The sequence below is a fragment of the Equus quagga genome, chromosome 5 (genome assembly GCF_021613505.1).
Source record: "Equus quagga isolate Etosha38 chromosome 5, UCLA_HA_Equagga_1.0, whole genome shotgun sequence".
Classification (NCBI taxonomy): Eukaryota; Metazoa; Chordata; class Mammalia; order Perissodactyla; family Equidae; genus Equus; species Equus quagga.
In genome coordinates this window covers 100,021,959-100,046,788 of record NC_060271.1, presented here as the reverse complement: position 1 = coordinate 100,046,788, position 24,830 = coordinate 100,021,959, and the positions used below count along the sequence as shown (strand labels likewise).

Below are 24,830 nucleotides of genomic sequence, written 5' to 3'. Positions count from 1 at the left end.
GGGGGGGGGGGGGGGGGGGGGGGGGTGTCAGGGGTTTGGAAAGAAGGGAGACATGAGATAAAGCCACCCAGGAGAGTGGAAGAGTAAACAGGCTAGGGAAGTCCATTCAGTGCCCACGTGAGGTGAAGAATTTAAAATGAGACCAGTCATTCAGCTACATGGGTACAGGTACAAAGTTCCCAGACAGTTAGATTTAACCAGGGTTGTCGCTTTGCCAAACAAGTAAGATGAGCCATCAGAGGCAAGGGAATCGAGGGCATGTGCAGGGACTAACTAATGATTAACTATGGAATTCCAGATTTGCAAGGAAGGAAAACATCAGAAAGCTGAGAGGTACTGAAAAGGTGGTGGGATCGATGGATTATAGACTGGGGGAATGGAAAAATTGTTGGGATTGGGATACTAGAGTGTGTAAGGCAGATTAAGAAAGAGTGATCAGGGGCCAGCCCAGTGGGGCAGTGGTTAAGTGTGTACGTTCCGCTTCAGCAGCCCAGGGTTTGCCAGTTCGGATCCCTGGTGGAGACATGGCACCACTTGGCACGCCACGCTGTGTTAGGCGTCCCACATGTAAAGTAGAGGAAGATGGGCACGGATGTTAGCTCAGGGCCAGTCTTCCTCAGCAAAAAGAGGAGGATTGGCAGTGGACGTTAGCTCAGGGCTAATCTTCCTCGGGAAGAAAAAAAAAGGGGAAAGAGTGATCAGAGTGGGAGGCATGCAATTGAGATTATGGAAGGTTGAAATAATTGGTGTTGAAAAAATCTAAGGAGTGAGTTGTTGAGGTAGAGGAGAATTCAAGAAACTGAGAAGCCAGGATCTACGGGTGTACTGAAATCATGACAGTAGTAGTGGAAAGAGCGACAGGGAGCAAAGGGAGCTAAAATCATCCAGAAATAAGGGGGAGCAAACCAGGTGTTAGTGGATGACTGCAACATTGGGGGAAAAGCAGGTCATAAAACTATAAATATGGAGAGACATATAAATATATAAATATATAAAAAACATATAAATATGGTCCCACTTTTGTACATATATTCTATGAAAAAAAAATGCTTCTCTGTTAAGAAAAAAATTATTGTAAAAATTGTAGGGCCATCTCAAATAATCTTTGGAAAGAGGCAGATATAGATGAGCACACACACACATACACACATTGAAATGTGCATAAATATATACATGCATATATATGATGAGATTCTTTGATACAGATTCTCCAGTTGAGTTACATGCTTCAGAATAAAGGTGTTAAAAATAGTAAAAACTTTCTTACAAATAAAAAGCAGCACTAATAGGTATAAAGTGAATATTCTATTAAAAATTATGAAGCTTGAGAATGTTGTTTTATCTTAATAAATAACAATAATGTATACTATATTGACTTCAAATTCAAATTATTTTACTGAGTTCTGCTTTTAAAAAACCAGAATTACGAATTTTGTTGGTGAACAATGTTACGCCTGAATATCTCTCCTCTTGTGAATGTACTATCATATACCTTTGAAACATAAAATTAGGAAAACATTTAATTCTTCCAGTTTCTGGAGCTCAATCCTTTGTGGGAGGTGGGGAGAGAGAGGAGAAAGAAAAGAAAGAAACAGAAAAAGTATGTTTTCAGAAGGTTTTATCCATCCCTCTGGGTAAGCCAAATTCTTTTGGTCTTTTAAAGCTTTAAATTTTGCTTGATAGCAACCTTCCATGCTTTCTTCTTTCAACAGTGGGCTTTGGCCTACCCTCAGAAACCCCTAAGAGCAAGAAGAGAGGAAGCAGAAGGGAAGTAAACAGAGCAGTGGATGAAGAAGAATGATTTTGCAGTGGAGGCGGCCAGGACGATTTCACACACAGCGTGGTTACCAGATACCCGGCTGCAAAAGTCTAAGTGTCTGTCATTCATCCACTGAAGCGAACAGGACAAGATTTACCCAGTGAACATTTATCATTCTGTCCTGTTTCAAAGCTGTAATTTGCAAAGCAGTAGGAAGGGTTTACCTGTTGGATACGACATGTACTTGTTTGGCTGAAATTTTCTGGTCCATCCTAATAACCACAACCCCTTGTATTTCATTCAACCTTCAGCTGCAGTGCATTTCTTCTCAGATTATCACAATGTTCTGATAAGGTTGGGAAGACTGATACTATTACTAGTTTCACTATAAATGGGAGATATTAAGGTCCAAAGTCTCAAGTAACAAAGTCCAAGTCAGGACTCTGTCCCTTGAACAGGCCTTTGACAATGCTATGCCCCTCCCTTGAAACACCTCCCTCAGATTCCACCCATCCAAACCCTGCTCCTCATTCAAGGCCAGAGGCACAGGGTAAACTGGAAAGAGCACTAAATATGGGCTCAGAGCCCTCAGTTAAAAGTACTGCCTTGGGGCTTGTCCCATGGCCTAGTGGTTAAGTTTGGTGCACTCTGCTTCAGCAGCCTGGGTTCAGTTCCTGGGTGTGGACCTATACCACTCGTCAGCAGCCATGCTGTGGCAGGGACCCATATATAAAATAGAGGAAGACTGGCACAGATGTTAGCTCAGGGCGAATCTTCCTCAGCAAAAAAAAAAAAGTACCACCTCACCTACTCAGTAGCTATGTGCTCTGAATAAGTTACTTAGTCTCTTTTCACCTCAGTTTTCTCCCTGTAACATGGGGATACCATCTGTTCTGCCTATTTCAGAATGCTTGGGAAGAACACCTAAGAGAATATATGCAGAAGTTCACAGGAAACTATTAAGAGCCACATAAATGTCATGCATTATTCAAGGTCCAGCTTGCATCCTACTTAGTCCAGGGAGCCTTCCAGCCTTTCAGTCCAGCCTACACTGAACCCTCCCCCGGCATTTCCTACTGCACTATTTATCTCAGCACTTGATATATTTGCTCTTGTATTTTACTTACATCTTCCTTCCACAGAACCTGGCACAGGGCTGTAAGCATAGCAGTGCCTGTATTGCCAAGGTGATGAATGCACTGGTGGAGCTGAGAGCCGAGTCTCTACAAGAAATTTTTGAAAAAGTTTCCCTATGGTATACAGTTGTATTCACACACTAATAAGGGTACTACTCACCAAAAGGCAGAATTTTCTTTCTTTTATAAAGATTGGCAACTGAGCTAACATCTGTTGCCAATCCTTTTTTTTCTTTTTCTTCTTCTCCCCAAAGCCCCCCAGTACATAGTTGTATATTCTAGTTGTAGGTCATTCTGGTTGTGATATGCGGGACGCCACCTCAACATGGCTTGATGAGCGGTGCCATGTCCGCACCCAGGATCCAAACCGGCGAAACCCTGGGCTGCCAAAGCAGAGCACACGCACTTAATCACTCGGCCACGGGGCTGGCCCCAGAGTTTTCTCTTAAAAAGAAGAGAATACACTGTAGACAGCCGCTTGAAGACACCAGAAGCAGGGCCTGACCACAGAGAAGATCCCAGAGGCTCACCAAATCAGGGGAATCCTGCCAAGTGTCCCCAGAGAGAGAATTTTCCCCCATGGACCCTCCTTGGGTTAGAGAGGCCTCACAGGGAAAACTCTTGTGCATATGTTTGCAAATCAGGCAGGCCGTATTTGATTTCTGTAGAAAATAAGGCATCCTAAAGGTTTTCAATCTCTCCTGGAGAAGACACATTGTAAGTATATAAAATATTTTCCTCAGGTGCTCTTGGTAGCTTTCCCACAAAAACCCAGCTGCTGGGAGCACTTTACCTTATCTTTGTAAACCAGTGTGCTGGGGCTGGGCCGTGGTTTGTCCTTAAACGAGTAAGTGGCCATCTGCTTCTTTAACAAGTCCAAGAAGTCAGGAGGCATGTACTGGGGAAGGTCATTTACTACCGGATTGTTTCTTTGCACAAGAGGTGGTTTTCGCCTTCCTTCGTTTTTAAAATTGTAGGTTGCTATCACCGGATTTAACAGGGATTCTTCAATAAAAGTTTTCAAGTGGTAAGTGCCAGGGATAGGAGTACTCTGTGGAAAACCGACATCGTTTTTCAGATCAGCATGTAAACCCGTAACATCTCCTAAAGCCTCATTCTCAGAAGGATCACGCCTAAGCAGCATTGTTCTTTGTCTTAAAGGTTAATAAAATTCTATCAAACATACTAAACACTCTCAAAAGAACAATATTTCAAGAGAATCATGATTATCCCCTTTCTGAGACAACTGCTGAGTTACAGCAAATGGGTTATAGCCATACTTGAAGCTTTAACTTTTTAAAAAGTAGCTCCAGAGGTACTTAAACTGGAGATTCAATTTGACTATAAATCTTAGGCCTCTAGTGAGACCACTCGGGATTAAGTTTCTTGACTAAATGGAAGTTATCCTCCTTCTGCTCAGTAGATACTACACGCTCCTTTCTCGCTCTCAAGTGCGCAGCTAACAGATGCTAACATGAGACTGCGGATGAATTGGCAGAGCCTAGGGTCTAACTGGACCAATAAGAGGTTTGGTACTTTCAAACCACAACCCAATGTGGCTGAATGGCCAGACCCGAAAGTTTAGTCACTGCTGCTTTTGTGGCCATCCTTCATTGAGCATTCAAGCTTAGTTCCACCATTAAAATCAGTTCAATTCCAAGAAGGCTTTGGCCCACGGGCTCCCTGTGTTATTGAAGGGTGTTGAGAGAAAAATATTTCTGCAATACAGAAACTATGTGTCTTGAGAGGGGAAACATCTGGTCATTTTTCTTTCATATATTACCATCTTGTTTTTATACACTGGCCATGTTAACAAAAGTTATCATAGGCTCTATGCCATCCAAGTAAGAGAAAAACTGAAACCCAAACACCTTTCCAGAATGTATGCTTTTTCTTCCTTGTGTAATCTCACCACCATCATAAACTAAGCTGATCTTATCCAGATACTCTGTGAAGTAGCTAGATTTCTAAAGTTTTACTTTTCTAAGCTTTTAATGCATTCAAAATTTAAAGTTAGTTTCTCATTCATATGCTGATACTAAAATTATAAGTATGAAATAAGGCCTACGTAGATTTGAACGACTGTTTTCTTAGAAAACTTTTTCTTTCTAGGAAGAAAAGCAACTTTTTTGTAAAAAGAAAAACAACTTTTCTTACAAAAAGTGTTAGTGACTTAAAAGGTAAGACTGCTTAAAATATTAATGAGAAGAATAATGATCTAAGTAGGAAAGAAAGAAATGCACATACTGTTAAAGCCATTCTCCACCATCCTTCTCTTTCCAAAGATGACGTCTTCCGGGTTAGTTTCTATTAACAAACATAAAATATGCTTATTCATTTGAGAGGTGATCCCTGGAAGTTAAATGTAATTTATAAAACATTTACTTGAAGAAATTAATACTTGCACCAAATTGATCAGCCTGAATTAAAATAAAACCTACATAATGACAAATTTTGCCTGTAATATTTCCTTAAATTGCTATTATCTGAAGTGCTTTTTAAATATCTAAATTCCCTTTGGGAAAATTAGAGGCATAAATATCCCCAACTCACAGAGATGTCACAGGATGATTAGCTATGACAAAGTTTGGTGTTCTTAGGAAGAAAAGAGTTGTATAAATTCAAAATTGTATTATTATCATTGTTATTAAGATTTATGGCTCAAGTGATTGTGCTGAGAGCTCAAGGTAAAAGTGTAGTCATCAAATTAATGTATTGGGATACAAATCCCTGGCAATACGGCAAATGTTGAAAACTGCCATTTCCTAGATTTATATATATTATGAAATATGCATCATATAAATATGATACAGCCAGGTCTCTCAGCTCGTCCAGCATGCTGTGTCACTACAGAAACAAAATGTTAGAGGAGTCAGACAGACTTGGGCTTGACCTCCAGCTCTGCCACTTAGCAGCTAGCAGCACTAGGCGAGGTACTTAACCCTTATGAGTCTCAGCTTCCTCTTGGGAATATAAAAATCAGGCACCACCAGGGTTGGCATGAGAATCAGGCATTGTACACATAAAGACCTGCAACCAAAACCAGTGCTCAATAAATGGTAGCTTTTATTTTTGACATTTCATCTGCCAAGTTAAGAAGCAGATTATTTTGGTATTCCTCAGTGTCCAAGGACACTCTTGTCTTCCATAGGAAGTACTCTCTACCCATTTTTTTTTATTCCACATTTGTTTTAGCCTCATTGTCATCAGAACACAGTTGTTTAGTTTTTTCCTTTTGTTCTCTTTCCACTAGGTAAAATCATTAAAATAGTGAGTTCTAGTTTCTAATGTTTTTGTTATTATTAAGAAACATGGGTTATCTCAAGCAATAATGGATTAAAAATAAACCATCTCATCAGTAAAACTGATATAATTTATTCTTCCTGTCTTAGCAACTTATATCCACTCTACTTATGAGTACCCCTGGGCTTTAGTTTTACTATGAAATACGTGCGTTTCTCTAAAAAATGTGTTTCATACATGTTGCTAAGTCTGAATTTCTTCCAATATATTCCCTTTATTAGGTTTATGTTGAATCTTCTATGCTGCACATTTATAGTCACAGAAATCAAACTTTCTCATGCAGGCAGGTCAAGACAGGTCTCCCACCTCCATCTAGGATGGGGAAAATGAGGCGGGGAGAAGGAGGAGGTCAGCATGATAGCCTAAAGGAAAGTAATTGGCAGCTGCTCTTTCGTCCAAGGCAGGTGATATAAACACCCACCTACCACTTCAAATCCTCCTTAGGGGTGAATTGCTTTACAAAAGATAAGCTAAACATCCCTCGCCCAAATTTATTTTAAAACTAAGCAACGGTAGTTTAAAATATTTTATAAAATATAAATATATAAAATACATTTCTATTTATAAAAAAGGTGAGGCAAAATCGTGTCTAATAGACTACTGAAAGAAAAACCCATTCTCTAGGCAGACAGGAGAAAATGAAAGAAATCCAGTCACCCTGTGAAAGCTGTCGTCCAGCGCAATCAGCAGCAGGGAAGAAGGAAAACAGAGGGCGAATGGGAAGGATAAGGGAGTATAGCAAGGGAAGACAAAATAAAGCGAAGAGCTCAAATAAAGATCAGGAAGAATGGACTCCAGGTGTAGATGTGGGGCAGGGAGAGAAAAGTAGGAAGAGAGAACCGGAGGGGCGCAAGAGCCCGGGATGAGAGAGAGGTGGGATTTTTGGCGGAGCAGCCCGGCGAGGGGAACAGTAGTGGGGGACCAGGGGAGGACGGCGGTGCCGGGGCCAAGACCACCGAACCGCCATGCCCCACGTCTTGCCTTACCGAGGCGGCGGGGATGGCGGTGGTTGGCGGCTCCATTGCGGCCTCCTCGCTCCCGAGGCCGAGGCCGGCGTCCGGTTGCCAGGAGGCACCTCGGGCCCTCTCCCGAGCGTGCGCGGGGGACCCGCCAAGGTCTGACTCCGCTGGTGGGGGAAGGGAGGCGGGCGCACGCTTTGAGGCCCCGCGCTAAGCCTCGCGCAGAGGAAATCGTTCGAGACGGTCACGCACACGTGTGGTAAGAAAATCTAGAGGGCTCTAGAGTCGCCAGAGAGCCCTCGCTAAGTACCTGCGCCAAGGGAGGCTCGTAAAGGCGGCTGGTAAAGGCTTGAGTGTACCGGAATCTAAATTAAGCCCTTTCCCCATCGCCCCCCATCCCACACCCCCAGGCAGGGAGACCCCGTGCTTGGGAGGCATACTGAGCTTTAAGGCAAAAAATCAGCCTTAGATTAGTTTCTAAACTCCAGGTGGAAATTCTGGGAGTGTCACTTCCCTTGCCTCTGATTTGAGAAGTGGAGTGAGCATTAAACCGCGGACCACCCTCTTTCCTATCTGTATAGACCTTTTTCACTTTCAATCTTTCTTGGCTATAGCTTATCAACCTATAAACATTCTCATCTTTAAAAACGAACCCTCCCCTCAACCTTAATAATTTCATTTTATAGAGTACCTGCTGTGTTCCAGATACTTCACATACATTAACCTAATTTAATCCTCACAATGATCCTGTGAAGTAGGTATTAATCCCATTCTGTGGATGAGCAAACAGAAGCTTCCTTGGACAGTTTAGTACAGTTGACTCAGCATCATACAGAAATGGCACAGAGTTCAAATCCAGGGCTAGATCCAGCACCCCACTGTCCACTACACCATAAAGTTTCTGCTTCTTTTCACAAAATTTCAAGAGTAATGTGGACTCAATTCTTTCATCTCCTATACTTTCCTAAAACCATCTTAATCTGACATGTGCACACACCCTTCAATTAAAATTGCACTTGCTAAACTAGCCAGTGATCCAACTGCCAAAACCAATGGGGATTTTTCAGCTTTTATCAAATTTGACCTCCATTTGTCATTACTGCACTATTACTCCACTCCACTCCCTCATTCGTGAATCCCTCTCCTCCCATGACTAGGATTTAAACACTGGCTGCATTTGCTGTGATTTATTGTGCTTGTCTATAAAGTTGATAGTAAATTGGTACCCCACATGGGGTGATTATCAAGATTAACTTGAGTGAAATGTTTAGAACCATGTCAGGCACAATGCATTCAGTAAATATGGACTATCATTGTCTTTAGGACAAAAGCAAAGTTTACAATCCAATCTCATTTCCTTTCCTTCACTAGAACCTCATGCCCTGATGTATACTTGCAAACGCCAAACATGCCATCTTCACACTCTATTGTCCCCGAATATGCCAGTCCTTCTCCTTAAGATACTATTCCCTTCTTTGATGGCCTGCCAAACCCCAGGGGTCAGCTCCTCTGCGAAGTCCTCCTAAGCCTAATCCCTTGACCCCAAAAGACCCTGTGCTTATCTTGGTTGGAGGTCTTTGACAAATTGTTTCTCCTCTAATTTTAAACATATCCAAAATCACAGGTTTTTGTCTTAATCCTGAGCCCTTTGAAACCAGGAGGGATTAAAACATTTGTTGAATAAATGACTGACTAGTTTTCCTCTTTACAAATAAAACCAGAGGATGGACCACGGTAATGCTTTTCAAAAATTAATGTGTACAAAACATCTGGGGATCTTGTTAAAATAGATTCTGATTCAGATTCTGGGGCAAGGACTAAGATTCACACTTCCAATGAACTCTCAAGTGATTCTGTGGGCAACTTTTTGAGTAGCACACTAGAGGACGCCATTTAATTTCTCTTAAAATACTGAGATTCTAAGTTCATGTAACATAGCCTTAAAAAAAAAGAAAACCACCACTACCACCAGGTACTGGGTTTGAAATTAAGAAGTGAAATTATAAGGCCAAGAGGCAAGTAAAAACTAGAGTTTTCACAAATGTTAAGAGATTAATCAAGTCCATCGCTGTGCCTCATTTCATTTTCTTATTTTGGCTGAACCTGTAAAACTGGCTCAGTAGACTAGGGACTGGTACCCTAGAGACTAAAAGAATATGATGAAAGGTACAGAGAAGTCCAGAAACCCAGACAAAATGTGAAATAGAAGGGAACATCTAGGTGAGAAAATAGTTTGAGTATCTCAAAAATAGAAACGGCATGGGTCAATGATTTCAAGGACTTTACCAATGAAACAGATTTAAGCATGTAGGGAAAACAAAATGTCCTCTTAAGAAAGCACTGTTTTAGACAGTTATCAGAGTTTCAGATTTATCTTTAGGTTATCATAACCAGTTTTAAAAAGGGGGAAGGCATTTCTGAGAATCCAGAACTATATACTAAGTAGAGCTCTACAGTGCCTCTGCTGTGTATCATATCTTTAATAAAAATTCTAGGTAAAATACTTCACATCCTAGGATCATTTTAACTGCAATAGTGATGGTTTTTGTTAGAATTGTCTGAGAGCAAACATGCTACACATAGTACTGAGGAAAGAATGATCAATCACCATGATCTTGCTAGTAGGAAAGAGGTAATATGGTTAAGATTTGAAGGTTTCAAAATTATAGTTCTGGGTTTGAGTAAGATTATGTTATAGAAGTAGAACTGAAACTTGAACCTAGCTTAGTATGTGCTCAATATGACTAGTTATATAAAACTGCTCTATAGTTCAACTTCCAGTAAAATCAAAACAATCCCTACTTTGTGACTTTTGTGAAGATTATAAAATCAGCAATTAATAGGACACACAAAAGTACTCCAAAATCTGTTTACCCCTTCCACCTTGTTGTCAGCAACTCAGATAAACTTCAAACTGATGAAACTGGAAAAACATCAAGACCAATTTTGCCCAATTTCCTCATTTTATACGGTCGTAATTGGTTTAACAGCTTAGTAACATCATTGAACACTTACTGCAAATGCCGAAGACTATGCTAAGTGCCTTACCTTCATTATTATCAAAGCTAGAAACCAGTTGGGTAAATTATGCCCATTTTACAGGTAAGATAACTGAGGCTTGGATAATATTGACCTCTTCAAGGTTATACACAGCAGTGATCTGAACACTGCTGCAATAACTCCAAAGCCCATGTTTTAATACTCTGGAGATTCCTGTGCCTCAACTGCCAGACACATGAATTTCTCCCACCAAATGCCCTTGGTTTGGCATTCCTTTTTACTAAACTCCTGTATCTAATGAAGGTCTTCCTATTTAATTGATTGCCTACCTAATATGTAATAATGTAATACCCGTTAGGATTATCAGTGCCTGTAACTTCCCTTGTCCTATCTAAAACATACTTATCACTCTTTTCCTTCAGTAACCATCCAGTTTTCTATTTTCAAAAACAGTAGTATTAAAACAGTCAGAAACAGGCAGTAACTAGTGAAATGAATTGCCCTCTGAGAAATGAAAAGCCTTGTGGCTATAATAATCAGGTAATAATTATACCTAATGTTTTAATCTTGGCTCTGGTTTGCTATGGAATCTTTCATTAAGTATTTAACAGGTAGTTAAAAAACAAAAACCCTGATAACCACCTTTCAAGTAGCTTAAATTATAGAGAAAGCAATGGTTTAGAAGGAAGCAAAAACCAAAACAAGATTTAGTTTACTGCCAATCACTCCCAAAGATACCTTTTTTGTAAAACACGTTGCAGGTAGGCAGGCACAACTGAAAATTCTCCTTTGCCTTATGGTATAAGAATTAAAGAGCACTGTGAGTAAAACATTAGGAAACAGAGGTAAAAACATAATGACCCTCACCCCTAGATGTGGATTGTTGTGTTTTTAACACTTTTAAATAATCATTATATGGCTGAAGTCAATACGGACAAACTGAAGCCAAAGCTGACAAATATTTTAGAAAGGCAGGAAACACCCAACACCCGCCTTAGGCCGTCCCATGCTGGGTACACTGGCAAAAGGCCTTTTAATCTTTTACTTAGACCTTTTGAAGGAAGTATCGTAATTTAAAAACTAAACACAATCTTAAATAGTTAAAAAAAATACTTATCTAAAAGTAGAAACCACCTCCACATTTGATTCTCAAAATCATTCAACCTCAAGTAATTAAATGACTCAGATTGAGAGCAACAGTTGGGTAAAATTGTAATTTTTTTATTGGAAAACAAATATACAACTTGGAATGGATTTGAGGCAAATTGTGCCATAAGCAGATTTTCTTTAAGTGGCTAAACAAAGTTTAAAAAGCAAGTAACAATAAAAGAAAACGTTTCTGGTACAGGACCAGCAGTACAAAAAAATAGTGTACGAGTACCTGGATAATACACCCGTTTTGCAATAGTGCAACTTTTAAGTACATATTGTTGACTGTCCATAGTCCACGCAGAGTTACAACTCCACACTTCAACAACAACATGCTGACAGTTCCTAAATAAAACTACTTAAAAAAAAAAAGGCATAACCCAGATGTTCCCTCATTTGACCAACTCCATCTAAATTTAGATGTGCAGAAGGGCTTAGATATATCCAGAGTAAGCCACATGCAACATGTTACTTGATCAATTTTCTAAAATAAGGTTTCAGGACAATGACAGTAAGATAAGGGAAGAAAACATGGAGGAATGAAGTCCTAATTACTATACATGCATATTTTTTTGACAGTAAGGGGAAACCTTTTACAGATAAGTTACAAACAAAGAAAAGGCAAATAAACAATTTTATACAAGAAATTTAACACATTCTGTACAACGTCTTCACTTTGCTGTCATCATTTGTACAAACTCTGAAAAAGAAGTACAGAAAAAGTTGAGTCAATGGGAAAAGACTGGCAAAACCAATTAAATTCACTCCATCACTAAGCAGTCTCCATTCCCTTTTCTTTGCTCAAAGTTATCATAATGTACAGAGGAAAACCAGTTTACTGCCAAGGCTGGAACTTCATAAACCAAATTAATGCTTTAGATAAGCTAGTATAAAAAGCATTCTTGCTCTTTAGTATCACATTTGATACTTTTTAATCAAAGCATAGCTAATTAGAGGGAAATAAAATCCAATTAAGGAAAGAAAGTCACCTTAACTTCATTTTGAGAAAGTTTGAAGCTTTTCAAACTGTTCCACAATTGTTACACAAAAATTGTTTTAGCACAGTTTGGAGTACAGTGCTTTTCAAACTTTAATGCGCCTATGAAATCACCCAAGAACTTTATTAAAATGCAGATTCTAGGTTTAGGGGTGAGACCTGATAGTAAATAGTTCCAAAAAGATGGTGAGAGTGAAAGACTTACCTTCATAGTTTACTTGACCATCACCATCAATATCTGCTTCCCTGATCATTTCATCAACCTCTTCATCTGTTAACTTCTCTCCAAGGTTTGTCATCACGTGGCGAAGCTCTGCTGCACTAATATAGCCATTGCCATCCTAGAAAAAAATGTAGTAAAATTTCTAAGTAAAATCATAGGCTTAAGAGTTGGAATGGAAGTTCAATAAGCTTACTAAACTTCAGATTAGGGAGAAAAAAAAACTTAGAAATCCATCCAAACTAAAGAGAATGCACAAATAGTTGACCTATAAATTGTCACTAAGAGCCAAGCAAGATATCCTATATGGAAATCACTATTTCTTAGTTCCAAACTCAAATGATGTCTCCTTTGGCACAAGATTAATGCAATACCTATCAGGAAATTTCAGTTTATACAGAACTCTTAAAAAGCTTTGACTTGATATTAAAGTATGACAGTAAGTTATCAGAAAAACAAGTCTTCAAAGAATAAGATGCTGATATCTTCATCTCATCCCCAAGTTAAAATTTAACAAACCTAGTCCTTGAATACCTACCTTATCAAACACACGGAATGCTTCTCTAATTTCTTCTTCACTGTCTGTGTCTTTCATTTTTCTTGCCATCATTGTCAGAAATTCCGGGAAGTCAATTGTGCCATTACCTAAAATGGTTTGTTTAGTTGAAACATTACAACAGAATTTAAATGCCACTTCTTCAACTGCCCGCTCGCCCAACCCCCAAATTAAAAAGTCTTACCATCAGCATCTACTTCATTAATCATGTCCTGTAACTCTGCTTCTGTGGGATTCTGCCCAAGAGACCTCATTACAGTTCCCAATTCCTTTGTTGTTATAGTTCCATCACCATCCTTGTCAAATAGTGAAAAAGCTTCTTTGAATTCTGTATGAGAGAGAATCCAAATGTACAGGTTAACAATAAAAAAGTATCCTCCTAAATGAAATGTATTAAACTCGTTTTTTTTTTAAATTTTTTTGCTTTTTCTCCCCAAATCCCCCCAGTACACAGTTGTGTATTTTTTTAGTTGTGGGTCCTTCGAGTTGTGGCATGTGGGACGCTGCCTCAACGTGGCCTGATGAACGGTGCTACGTCTGTGCCCAGGATCCGAATCAGCGAAATCCTGGGCTGCTGAAGTGGAGTGCGAGAACTTAACCACTCAGCCATGGGGGAGCCCCGTATTAATCAACTCTTAAAGCAAAGATACACATGGAGAAGACAACACCTAAATGGGATTTTGATTCCTGAAGGATTAGGTGGGCAACCTTGTGATATTTCAAACATGTTTAGCTAATCATACCAGGTAGTTTGTTCATCTAAAATCTTACAGGGAACTCTAATATCTAGACCAGATGAAAGTCAAATTATTCTGGGTTCAAAGGGAAAAAGAATCAAAGCTCCAGATGATTGGCTTCTCTATTTTCTGTTGAAGCTGCTCTGTGGAACACAATTCAAAATTACAGATCTAACCTACACTCAGAATAGAAAAATAAGACTATTGGTGCCAAATACCTATTTCTACAGAGCAACTATACTATTTGCATTAGGTTTACAGTAACCTTCAAAAGCTAAAATTAAGTCTATATGTCACCTACTAAATTAAAAACAAAAAAACTTTAAACTTTAGAGCAATATGCAATAGGCTATTTCCCTTTTCTGGAAGATAGAGGGGACTATCACCAAATAATCTAAAATGACGTAAACAATGGGATGATCAAGATATGAATGAACTTTTAGTTAAGTGCTATATCACTAAGAAGATAATTTAAATCTTTCTTTAGAAGATAAAATCTCAAGCTTGTAATAGAATGAAATATATTACTATCTAAAATATTTAAGATCTTTTTGCAGAATTATATTGCTTTTAATTCACCACTAGATTACACAGAAAGCTGTTGGAGAAACAGCTTTCCTGGCTTCACCATTTATTTTACAGATAAACTAAAGCAGAGATTAAATTTGGTAGTGCAAGGTTATATAAATGAGCTAGTAACAAAGCTAGTTTCTAAAAGATATTAGCCCCTATCAACAAGCAAATACAAAAGCAGAAAAAAAAAGTTCATGGGACCATTAAGCTCCCCCAACAAATCAATACAGTTGAAAATGTACACCTGACACATGTTTAAGAAATGGTGCACCTCCTCTTACAGTCCAAGTCCAAGGCTATTTATTCCCTGCCTGTCTATCTCTGCTCCAATTCATATACATATACCTCCCAGTTTCATTACATCATAATCTCTTCTCTGGACTCAAGTACTTTTCCATTGATTTTTCCATTAACATAGAAGTTATCTTCATGTCTCTTAGCCTAAAACTAAATTCAAACAGTCACAAGATCTTTTAAATGCCTAAACATCTCTCTCCCCAAATTTTGGAAGGCACCACTACTCACATCTCTTTCTTCTCTATCAACCCACTATTAAAAATTATTTCCAGCTTCAGCACATCAACTGAAAATACTAAATTCACCAATAACGACCTAGTTGCCCAATCCAGCAAGTATATGCCTCAGTATGTAAGGGCATATAGCACAGAAACTAAAAGCAGACTTTGGAACTCAACTTCCTGTGCTAAAAAAATCCCAGCTCTGCTACTTACTAGTAATGTAACCTTGGGCAAATTAAGTCACTAAACCTTTTCTGTCTCAGGTTCCTCATTTCTGTTAAATGGGGATAACTGTACTTACTTCCTAAATTTAATTAATTACTATGTGTAAAAGCACGGAGAACTATATATGGCAAGTAAGTACTTAGTCAAAGTCAAGAAAGAGATGATCTCATTTTCCTGCAGCATCTAAAACTACACTGAAAAACTCTAGACTTCTGCTAGCTTTCACAATGGTACTTTAATTTACCTCCTACCTTACAGTGCCAAAGGCTCTTGCTCTGTCTCTTACATGTAGATGTGATCAATTTTCTTATTTTTTCTCTCCTTGGCCATTTCATCTATGCCCACTTATAAAGAAGACTTCCTATCTTTAGTCTACTCATCTCTCTCATTAACATACCTTTATTTCTGACTTCCTATAGGACATCTCTCCTGGCTGATCTCAAACAAGACTTGTAAAAATGAATTCTGTACTCCCCAGCAACCATAGAACACAAGTAAAAGCCACTTTTCTTTCCCCCTGAAATCTGTCAAGTCCTGTTGAATTCTGTTTAAATACTGCCTGATTCTTTTTTCATCTCTACAATCAATATTTTGATTCATGGCCCCATCATCTTTTGCCTAGACTATTACGACAGCTTCCTAACTGGATTCTTCTTTTAAAATCATCCACACAACTACCTGGATCCTATTATCCTTTTGGATCAACACCTTACTTTCTTCTGCTTAAAGTCTTTAGCTTTAGACCAGGAATCACTAACTAGTTGTAGTTTGCTACATTCAGCAGTAAATAACAGTTTCGTTTTGTTTAAATATTTGTTTTCATAGGAACTCACCTCATATCAGAAGCTTAGTACCAAACTACTGATTGATTTTAGGAAAATAGTATACAGTACTAACCTAGATCAACCCAATGACAAAAATAGACTAGTAAGTCCTACAAATAGCAGAATTTGATGAAGACACTGCCATTTCACTAAGGTTTTTTTTTTTTCCTTAAACAAGATGTAGAAATATAAACTATTAGGGTTTGAACACAGAGCATCTATCATCTAACAACTTAGGCTACAAGAAAATTAAAGTACTTAGACATTTGTATTTATTTACATTACATTCTCTGCTACAACGCTCAGCCATAGGAACTGTGTAACACCACTATTATGTGCAAAAATCCCCAATGTGTAACTAGCTATAATCATTCTACTATATGATTTAACTTAAAGCGACATGCATGGTTTAAGTTATATATGGGTGTTCTAAATATGAAGAAGTTTTAAAATCTAATAACTCTTAAAATGTTTGCTGGAATTAAGTGAAAAGCAGAAAATAAAACAGTATCTATCAATTTACTTTATGTATACAAGAAAGGAACAAATGAAAATATTTTAAAGGTCAACGTTTATTCCAAATTTCTATTTGTATTTTTACCCTAAAGAGCTGAAATACCTGTAAAAATTCCTTCAAGTAAGAATAGACTCAAAAGTGCAATTTAAATTCACCTGCCTTTATAGTGCACCACCTATACTTCAGAACTAGTACAGTCTGCATGTATAGAAGAGCATGTCATTTTAAACAGTAATTCCCAGGAATGACTTGAAATATAAACCCAGGAGTCAAAACCTAAATACACAGTACGAAAACAACAGGTCCTAAATGTCACAGAACAACTATCTTCAACATAATTGACAGGACCTCCCAAAATCCATTCTGGTTATGCCTAAATTGAAACTTCAAAAAGTCATACTCAAATTTTATTTATTCATTAGCAACCCCAAGATACTTTTCTAATTATTTATTACATAAATTTATAATTTTATTAAAATAAGTTATCATGAAACAAATACAACAAAAGAAAAATCAAATGTTCACCAGCTTCTATTTATTTAGAAAATTCTAAACTTAATAATCTCTTAAAGGTCATGTATCAGACCTTTGTTGGCACTATATAATTGTTGCTATAAACCGAGCGAGGTTAATATTTTTTATCAAGTAGGTTTTATCCCTACACTGGACCTTGAAAGTTTAATGAAGGCTTAGGCACAAATTTCTTTAAAAGCAGGAAAGAAAAATTCTTGTATGCTTTTCCTATTAGTCCTCTCAATGTCAAACACCAACAACTAATGACATCATGGCAGAGTCATCAAGAAAATTAATGTGTTAGTGCTGTCATGTTGTTCTGGATTTCTCTTTAAGACCAGGTAATGTAAACAATTGTAGTAACTTTACCTTAATAATAAGCATCTTTTTTTGTAGACCAAGTTATTTGCTTTATAAACAAATCTGAAATAGTAATGATTATCATATGAAGATAAAAATATACCTTAGTATATTCAGCGTTACACTGTATGTATGAAGCTTGTTAACTTTTTTTTTTTTTTGGTAAAAACAAGTAGGTCTTAGACTCTAAGATGTCACTGGTCAAGGATTACAATTCACCAGATGAGGGAAAAAATTTGCCTTCACCTCAAAGGCGGATATTGAAACATACCAAATTTAGAAGGAAGGGACTTTGAGAGGAGGCAGAATTATTCTCAGGATAGCGTAGGTAGTGTTCTAGAACAGTTTGTGTGGCACACTTCTTCGAAAATGAAATTTATCCACTCAAGAAATATTTATTCAGTCCTTACTATGTGGGAGGCACTGGGGATATAAGAGGAAATGAAAAGGTCCCTGATCTCACAGTATTTTTATTTTAGTAGCATAAAAACTTTGGAGCTTCTACCCTAAAGGTTCACCAAAACGTGGGGCACAAAAAATGACTTTAAAAGACTAATAAAAAGCAGGGTAGGGAGAGAACGTAAAACAGTTTTCTCCCATTCCCACTACAAATTTAATTGTATGTAGTTAATGAAAAGACAAAATATATCTTAAAGACAACATTCCAATGAACTACAAATATTCTTTATAAAAATACTACCAGTCATTGAAAATTGATCCTCTTGTATTTAACAGAAACAATTTTTTTTAAAAGAGCTGTACGTGTTTGGGAGGGCAGTGATGAGCATCAACTATGTGACAGGCACCTCCAGTAATACATTTTCCACCCTAAAGTGAACATGCAGTGCTGGAATACCCAAAAATTAAAGGCAGAGAGGAAGGCAGGGGTATTAGAGAAGGTAAGACCAGAAATATTAGATAGCCCAAGTCAGTTCCTGAAGGAGGCATTATATAAAAAACTATTTCAGCATAATTTACATTTCACTGATACACATAAAATAGTATAAATGAACAAAGAAATTATTTCCAAAGCTCTGCTTGATTACTTCAACACACTCAATTCATGTAATCTACCAACCCTAGAAAGCAAATCCCAGGTTTAAGTCAAATTCACACAACGAGAAGTAAAAATAAAACCTGCTTAAATTTGGTCCTTGATGCTAACAGATTTCTGTTTATATAGTCCTATCAAATAATATTTGTGATGAGTATTTGAGGAGACTAATGATTGCTGGCTCCTTCAAATTTGTGTGTTTGGGGGAGGGAGCTTACTTTAAATGTGCTATATATTTGAGTTCCAACTGGACTTCAGTTTTCTCTAGCATAAAAAAAAAGCTTTAGTGCTTTTGAGCACTTCAAAAGCCTTGCCTACCAGGAAATCTGTGGCAGTTAAAACGTGGTTGACATTTGTGTAATTAAGTCTCTAATGAAAACAAAGGAATAGAGTATGAAAAGCATTTCAACACTATAACTAATTTTAAAAAACAAAACACCTTTAGCAACCTTTCCCAACATTTTGATGTTAACTAGCCATCTCAAAGTGTTAGAATAAAATCAAAAGTACTAATATTTAATGGTATGGCATAAAGAGACGTAACAGGTTTTACATAACAATTTCACATATTTCCATAGCAAACCAAAGGAGACAAGATTTAAGAAGCTCATTTCAAAGGCTGTCACTGCTTTCTGAGACAAAATCGAAATTACATCTGTAAAAGAGAATGCTAACTTTTTTATCTAAATTTTTCACTAGAGAAATGATTATTCCCTCATTATATATACAATTCTAAGGTTAAAATATTTGGTACTTTAAACCGAGGTAAATTCAACATTCATTTTCTGATTCTACATTTCAAGTTACCTATTAGTTACTACTTGGCCCACTTTTCTTGTGGAGACTGATTTGGAGACGTAGTGTTAAAAACTGCGCAGAATTCATGTTTTAGGGTAAGATAATCTTCAACAAAAACAAAGACCACAACCACCAGGCTCCAAAGTATATCCACAAAGCCTAAAAACATGCCTTTAATTAAATCAGCCCTAAACATCTTTCACAGGCAAGTTTACCTTCTCACTTGCCAAAGCAGCTTTAATTACTATATTATATTACACCCATGTGTTATCATCTACCACAAAGATCAAGAAGTCAATTCTTTCATACAAGTATCTGTTTTGAGGCTGGCTACTCAATTTATAATAAAATCTAATGGATATAATCTAGCAAAGTATTTCTCACCTGCAATCTGCTCTTCAGTCAGTTGGTCAGCCTACAAAGAGATCAAAGAGATGGGTAAGTGACTTGAGAGTATGTAGATTAGCAGTCAGAGAAAAAAATTTAAAAACTTTCAAGGTTCACTGTGTACCATCAACTTCATTTAGTTCAACACTCCTTAGTACCATCAACAAACACAGTTGGGTAGAAAATGCACACATCTGACCTATCTTCAAAGCTAAGCTGGCTTGACCCCAAGTTTAAGACACGAAAATATTTCAGAATACTTTGAAAATCTAGATTTTGCACAAATTGAAAAAAAGCGTATCTGGCATACTAGAAAGTTTAATTGGAGTTGTTATTCTTCTAAAGCAAGGCTAGAATCCAATAGAAACATTGTTTCCTTTTTCAAAGTTAGGATACCTAAACTTAAGCTCACCTCCTCTGGTAAAGAGAAACCAGTATCAGAAATCTCCAGTGAACCAAAAATAATGTCCCAGGACTACATGCAAAATTACCACTATAAATGGTTAAACACATCATTTGAACACGAAATCGATTTTGCAAACCTCAAAAAAAAAAAAAAAGAACTAAGCAAAACTCCCATCTACTAAAAAGATAAAAATCCAAACCGTCCTAGTTGGGGCAACAGGAAAGCTACCAGTTTTTACTCCTCCTAACCTGCCAGGCAACTGCAGAGAACCCAGGATTCTGAACATTTGAACTACATTATTTACCAAATGTTAACTCCCAAGCCATCCATTTTCTCTTTACTTTTGAAATCCCAAAGTGAGCCTGATGCTTGTGATTTTTTTTTCTTTTAGCACATGGAGAAGAGTTACTTGTTTTTGCTTTAAAAAAGAGACTTCAGGCATTTGCTAACAGCCATTATATATGCTGTTCTTATTCAATCTTCACAATAACTCTATATTATCCCCTGTATTACAGATAGGGAAAGAGGCTCAAGGTTAAATTTTGGGAAGTGGGAGTACAAAATTAGTAACACTAAGGTGTTAGACATGGCCAATGCCTGTTAAGTTTTAAACTCAGAGCATCATAATATATAAAGATATTTACAAAATATCAAGGCTCCTTGTTCTTCACGTGACCTTAATCTTCTCTGTTTTATTAGTACATATACCTACAAAGCAACTGCTTATGTAGTACTAGGAGGCACTGACAAGAAATAACCTCCTAGCTAACATTCCTACCTACATGGAGTCAAGAGTACTATGATTAATCCATTCATTTACTGGTATTAAAAGAAGAATAAATGCTACTTGGTTTCATGATTTTTAAATGAACACATCCCTAGAAAGGATAACACCTTAATGTAGAACAGCATCACATTTTCTCTAGGGAACAGGAGGAGAAAGTCTGAGAAGGAACCCAGAAAGCAGAAGTTTCTTTCCCTCCTCAACAATTTTGATTTGACCTCGATACAAACTCATTTCTATTAAAAAAAAAAAAGAAGAAAAAAAAAAAGCGAAGGCCTGGTAACTTAAAACTGGAGAGCCAATAATTAAGTTCAAATGCAGAAGTCAATAAAATAAAAAATTATGTACTCTATTTTTTTTCCTTTTTCTCCCCAAAGCCCCCCCGTACATAGTTGTGTATTCTTCATTGTGGGTTCTTCTAGTTGTGGCATGTAGGACGCTGCCTCAGCGTGGTTTGATGAGCAGTGCCATGTCCGCGCCCAGGATTCGAACCAACGAAACACTGGGCCACCTGCAGCAGAGCGCGCGAACTTAACCACTCGGCAACGGGGCCATCCCCCAAATTATGTACTTTTATATTTAGAAATCCCAATACTCCACCAAGTATTTGGTATAAAATCAGTCATAGATTGTTTTCCTTAAAAATAAGATTTAAAACTCAGTAAATCCACTCAGTTGATGTTTACTTTGTTAGGAGCCTAAGAGGATTTACTTCTAGTCTGATTCCGTTTTTGCAGGACTTTACCATTTCTGAAGGAAGGCAACAAGGGATGGTGGAGAAAAAAGCATGGTGTTTTGAGTCACTGCTGGACTAGGATCCCAGCTCTGCCACTTAACAGCTGTGTGACCTTGGACATATTACTCAACCTCTCATAGCCAACTTTATCTGTAAGGCAAAAATACTAATACCTACCTTGCAGGGTTATTGTACAGAGTAAGTGAGAAGCTATGTAAATGGCTAGCCTGAAGACTTCTGTGCTAATTATTTTATGTAAAGTAACTAATCAAAGAACCTATAACATTAAATATCAACCTGACTAGTTCAACTTTGACAGCAAGCCTACCGTGTTCCATATAAACTTTATTTAAGCTGAGAAAATACATTTCCACAAACTGAAACCAGAAGGTGCAGCCCAGGGTGGCAGGTGAAATCAATTTAGGACTAAAAACGTTAAGCTAAACATGCGGAATACACTGCAGCATGTGTGAAAGCTGAAGGAATGATTGCTATGCAGAGAGACAGCGGGGTTTGTTCTCTCAACATGTTGAGGGGGGAGATTTGGGGAAGGCTCATTCATATGAAAGCTGAGACGACTTTAGGAAGAAATAATATTAGCTATAAAAGAAAACTTTCAAACTACCTAATTTTGCTTGGAAAAATCAAAATTTAATAGGCCCACGTCATTTTGTTTAGCTCCTTACCTCCAGGCAATCATGGAAAAAGACCACAAATGACCTTCAAGGAATGAACTAAGCACACAAGAAACTAAGTTACTCACATAGCCTAACAGCGCTCCCTGACTTTAAGAACTTTTTTATATTTACTACTAGTCCAGAGTTCAAGGTTTTAAAATAAACAATACCAACAACGTTCACATTGAAGCCCAGTAAAAGAGAGAACACAGGACTCCCTAGCACTTTAACTTGAAAGCCTTTTCCAACTACATGCACAAAAATTTGGTTCTTATTTCTGTCTATGGAGAGTGCCATTTTCTTAGTAGAACTAGAAGAATTATACTTTTGGGAAAACTCAAGCTCATTAACATGTGTTTACCTCACTAAAGGGAGGAATAATTCACTTGAGAGATGACTAGTTCTTACTCCTTTACGTCTGCAGCAATTGATATGATCCCTACCGCTCTTGTCACTCCAAAGCTCCAGGCATCAGCACACTCTCAGACCTACCAAACTAGAATATGCATTTTGGAGAACCAAGGGTGATTTGTAAACATCAAGAAACACTAACCTAGACTACATGTGTGACCTCGAGTGCATACGTTATGTACCTGTTAAACATTTCCTACAGGGCATTCAAAAGCAGGTATGGATAGTCTTGGAGCTTATCTACTGAAGGGCGATGTAAAAATAACACCAAGTTCTTATCCGAATAAATGTATGAATCCACAGGCTTTAAATGTAACACAAAATTCTATCCTTCATTCATTCCTGTGTATTCCCAGTGCTACTTAGATAGAACAAAGGCTCTGTAAGTAAATTTTTTTCCTACAATTTCAGAAGTCAGGGTATTTGTTGTTTTACCTGTATGTATGAAAAGCAGTCTCTAAATGATTTCAGTAGAGTTAAAAGATACCTTAATTCTGGTAAAACACCATTTACTATGTAGCATCTTGGACCAAAAGAGAGACCACTAGAACAAATTACTTTATAAAAATTAAGACCTTTAATAAAGGCCTAATTTGATCATACCAGCTGAATCTAGAACCTTCTACATTCTAATAGAGCCAGGGTGAATTTTCTCAGTCTAACAGAAACAGATCTCCTTGCAGTTTGATGAAATGTTTGTTTACAATCAAGTGACAAAATTTTCTACCTCTTCATATCTTTTGTTTGGCCTCAAGTCTTCTTAAAGCAACCCCCCTTTCAATGAGCATACACTGACTAAATGTAAACCAAGAGCTCTGTGAGCAATCTTATTCCACTTCTATATCAAATTTTTATTCTTTAACTTCATGGAATCCTCATTTTAAATCTCCAAGTCTTATAGTTATGAAGTTACCTGAGGACAATTTCCAAATTAATTAGTTAACGGTGACTGTCAATTTAACAAACTGAAAATGCCAAAGCATCTATAATAAAAACAGTAACTTCACTGAAAAAAGACTATGAAAGCTTAGATGCAAATTTCTATGCAAGAAAATCTATTCCAGTTCTTGATTCAATTATCAGACTGATTAGGGGAAAACCTTATCCTTAATGTAAATACATTTTTAAAAATTTACCCTCCAATTTAGAACGTTGATTACATGCCTATAATGTACACCGTTCCACCTACAAGAGTAAATCTAACCAACATATTCAAATCAGAATAAAATAACCTAAAATATCAAGATGGAAGGAGCGCATCAGACTTAAATGAACACTCGTTTCATCCAAGGTGAACTCCTCTCCCCACACCCACGCAAGCCGGAGGTTTCAGCTGGCAAGGATTCCCCACTCCTGTTTAAGATGTCACCTTGCCTCTTGGACACACCCATCGCCGTAACCACTTGGCAGAAGGAACCACAAAATGAGTACTGCAAATTACCGCCCTCAGTCGATTTTATTTTATTTTTTTACCGGAAAGAACAGGAGTTCCGCTCTCAAGGGACAGGAAAACGCTTTTAAAATTCCCTGCCCTCCAATACACTCTCCTATCTCACTACCGAGTTTGATAGCCAGTACTGCACAAACGAACTGAACTACATGTTAGACAATCTGGCAATTCCTCTACGGAAGCACCAGTCATTTTCAACCGGGCTGGAGCGGGGGCGACGCTGTGTCTAGCAGTGGTCCTGCAACATTAAGGGTGCGAGTGAGGACGCAGGAACAGGACACAGAGAGTGGCCCTCTTCAAAGGGCCGTCCCATTGTCACATGAGAATAAGACCGACTTTCACCACGGCCCGGCAGGCAGTCACCCCGCAGCTGGCTCTCGATGGGCGGCGGGGAGAGAACGCCGTTCAGACCCCGGCCGGAGCCGACGGCTGTCTACCGAGATGTGTACCGCGAGGATGTGCCTGACTCGGGGGATGAAGCTCACTGCCTTCAAAGACAAAGCTGCTCACAAATATTTCTTTTTCTTTCCCGCGTCCAGCCCGGGTGGGGTAACAAGGGCCCGGAGGGAGTCGACAGATAAGGATTCGGCGCGCTTCCTTCTCGCCGCCAGAGGGGGATGGGGGCCGCCGCACCCGCCCTCCCCCAGCCACCCCCCACCGCCGGCCAGGCCGCGCCGCGCCCGCCGAGCCCTCCGCAGCCCTGCAGGTGCCAGCGCAGCAGCTGGGGCGCGAGCCGAGCCGAGCCGAGCGGGCGGCTCCCGCCCCGCCGCCCGCCCCGCCC

The 24,830-nt window shown here is 38.3% G+C and overlaps 2 protein-coding genes across 3 annotated transcripts in view; both read right to left on the bottom strand.

Annotated features, from left to right (window-relative positions):
- The window catches only part of STPG4 (sperm-tail PG-rich repeat containing 4), a 46,472-nt gene extending 39,121 nt beyond the window's left edge, over window positions 1–7,351 (bottom strand). For both annotated transcript variants that reach the window (XM_046663196.1, XM_046663197.1), the window contains exons 1-3: window positions 7,185–7,351; window positions 5,143–5,202; window positions 3,689–3,946 (exon numbers count right to left, since the gene is read on the bottom strand). In XM_046663196.1, coding sequence (XP_046519152.1) covers window positions 3,689–3,946; window positions 5,143–5,202; window positions 7,185–7,220 — 354 coding nt within the window. In that variant the 5' untranslated portion in view covers window positions 7,221–7,351. The remainder of the gene's footprint in view (window positions 1–3,688; window positions 3,947–5,142; window positions 5,203–7,184) is intronic.
- Window positions 7,352–11,357: 4,006 nt separating this feature from the next.
- Window positions 11,358–24,830, bottom strand: part of CALM2 (calmodulin 2) — a 14,519-nt gene continuing 1,046 nt past the window's right edge. Inside the window, exons 2-6 of the mRNA XM_046662664.1 lie at window positions 19,583–19,613; window positions 13,264–13,407; window positions 13,062–13,168; window positions 12,509–12,644; window positions 11,358–12,006 (exon numbers count right to left, since the gene is read on the bottom strand). Of these exons, the coding sequence (XP_046518620.1) occupies window positions 11,978–12,006; window positions 12,509–12,644; window positions 13,062–13,168; window positions 13,264–13,407; window positions 19,583–19,613 (447 nt within the window). The 3' untranslated portion in view covers window positions 11,358–11,977. The remainder of the gene's footprint in view (window positions 12,007–12,508; window positions 12,645–13,061; window positions 13,169–13,263; window positions 13,408–19,582; window positions 19,614–24,830) is intronic.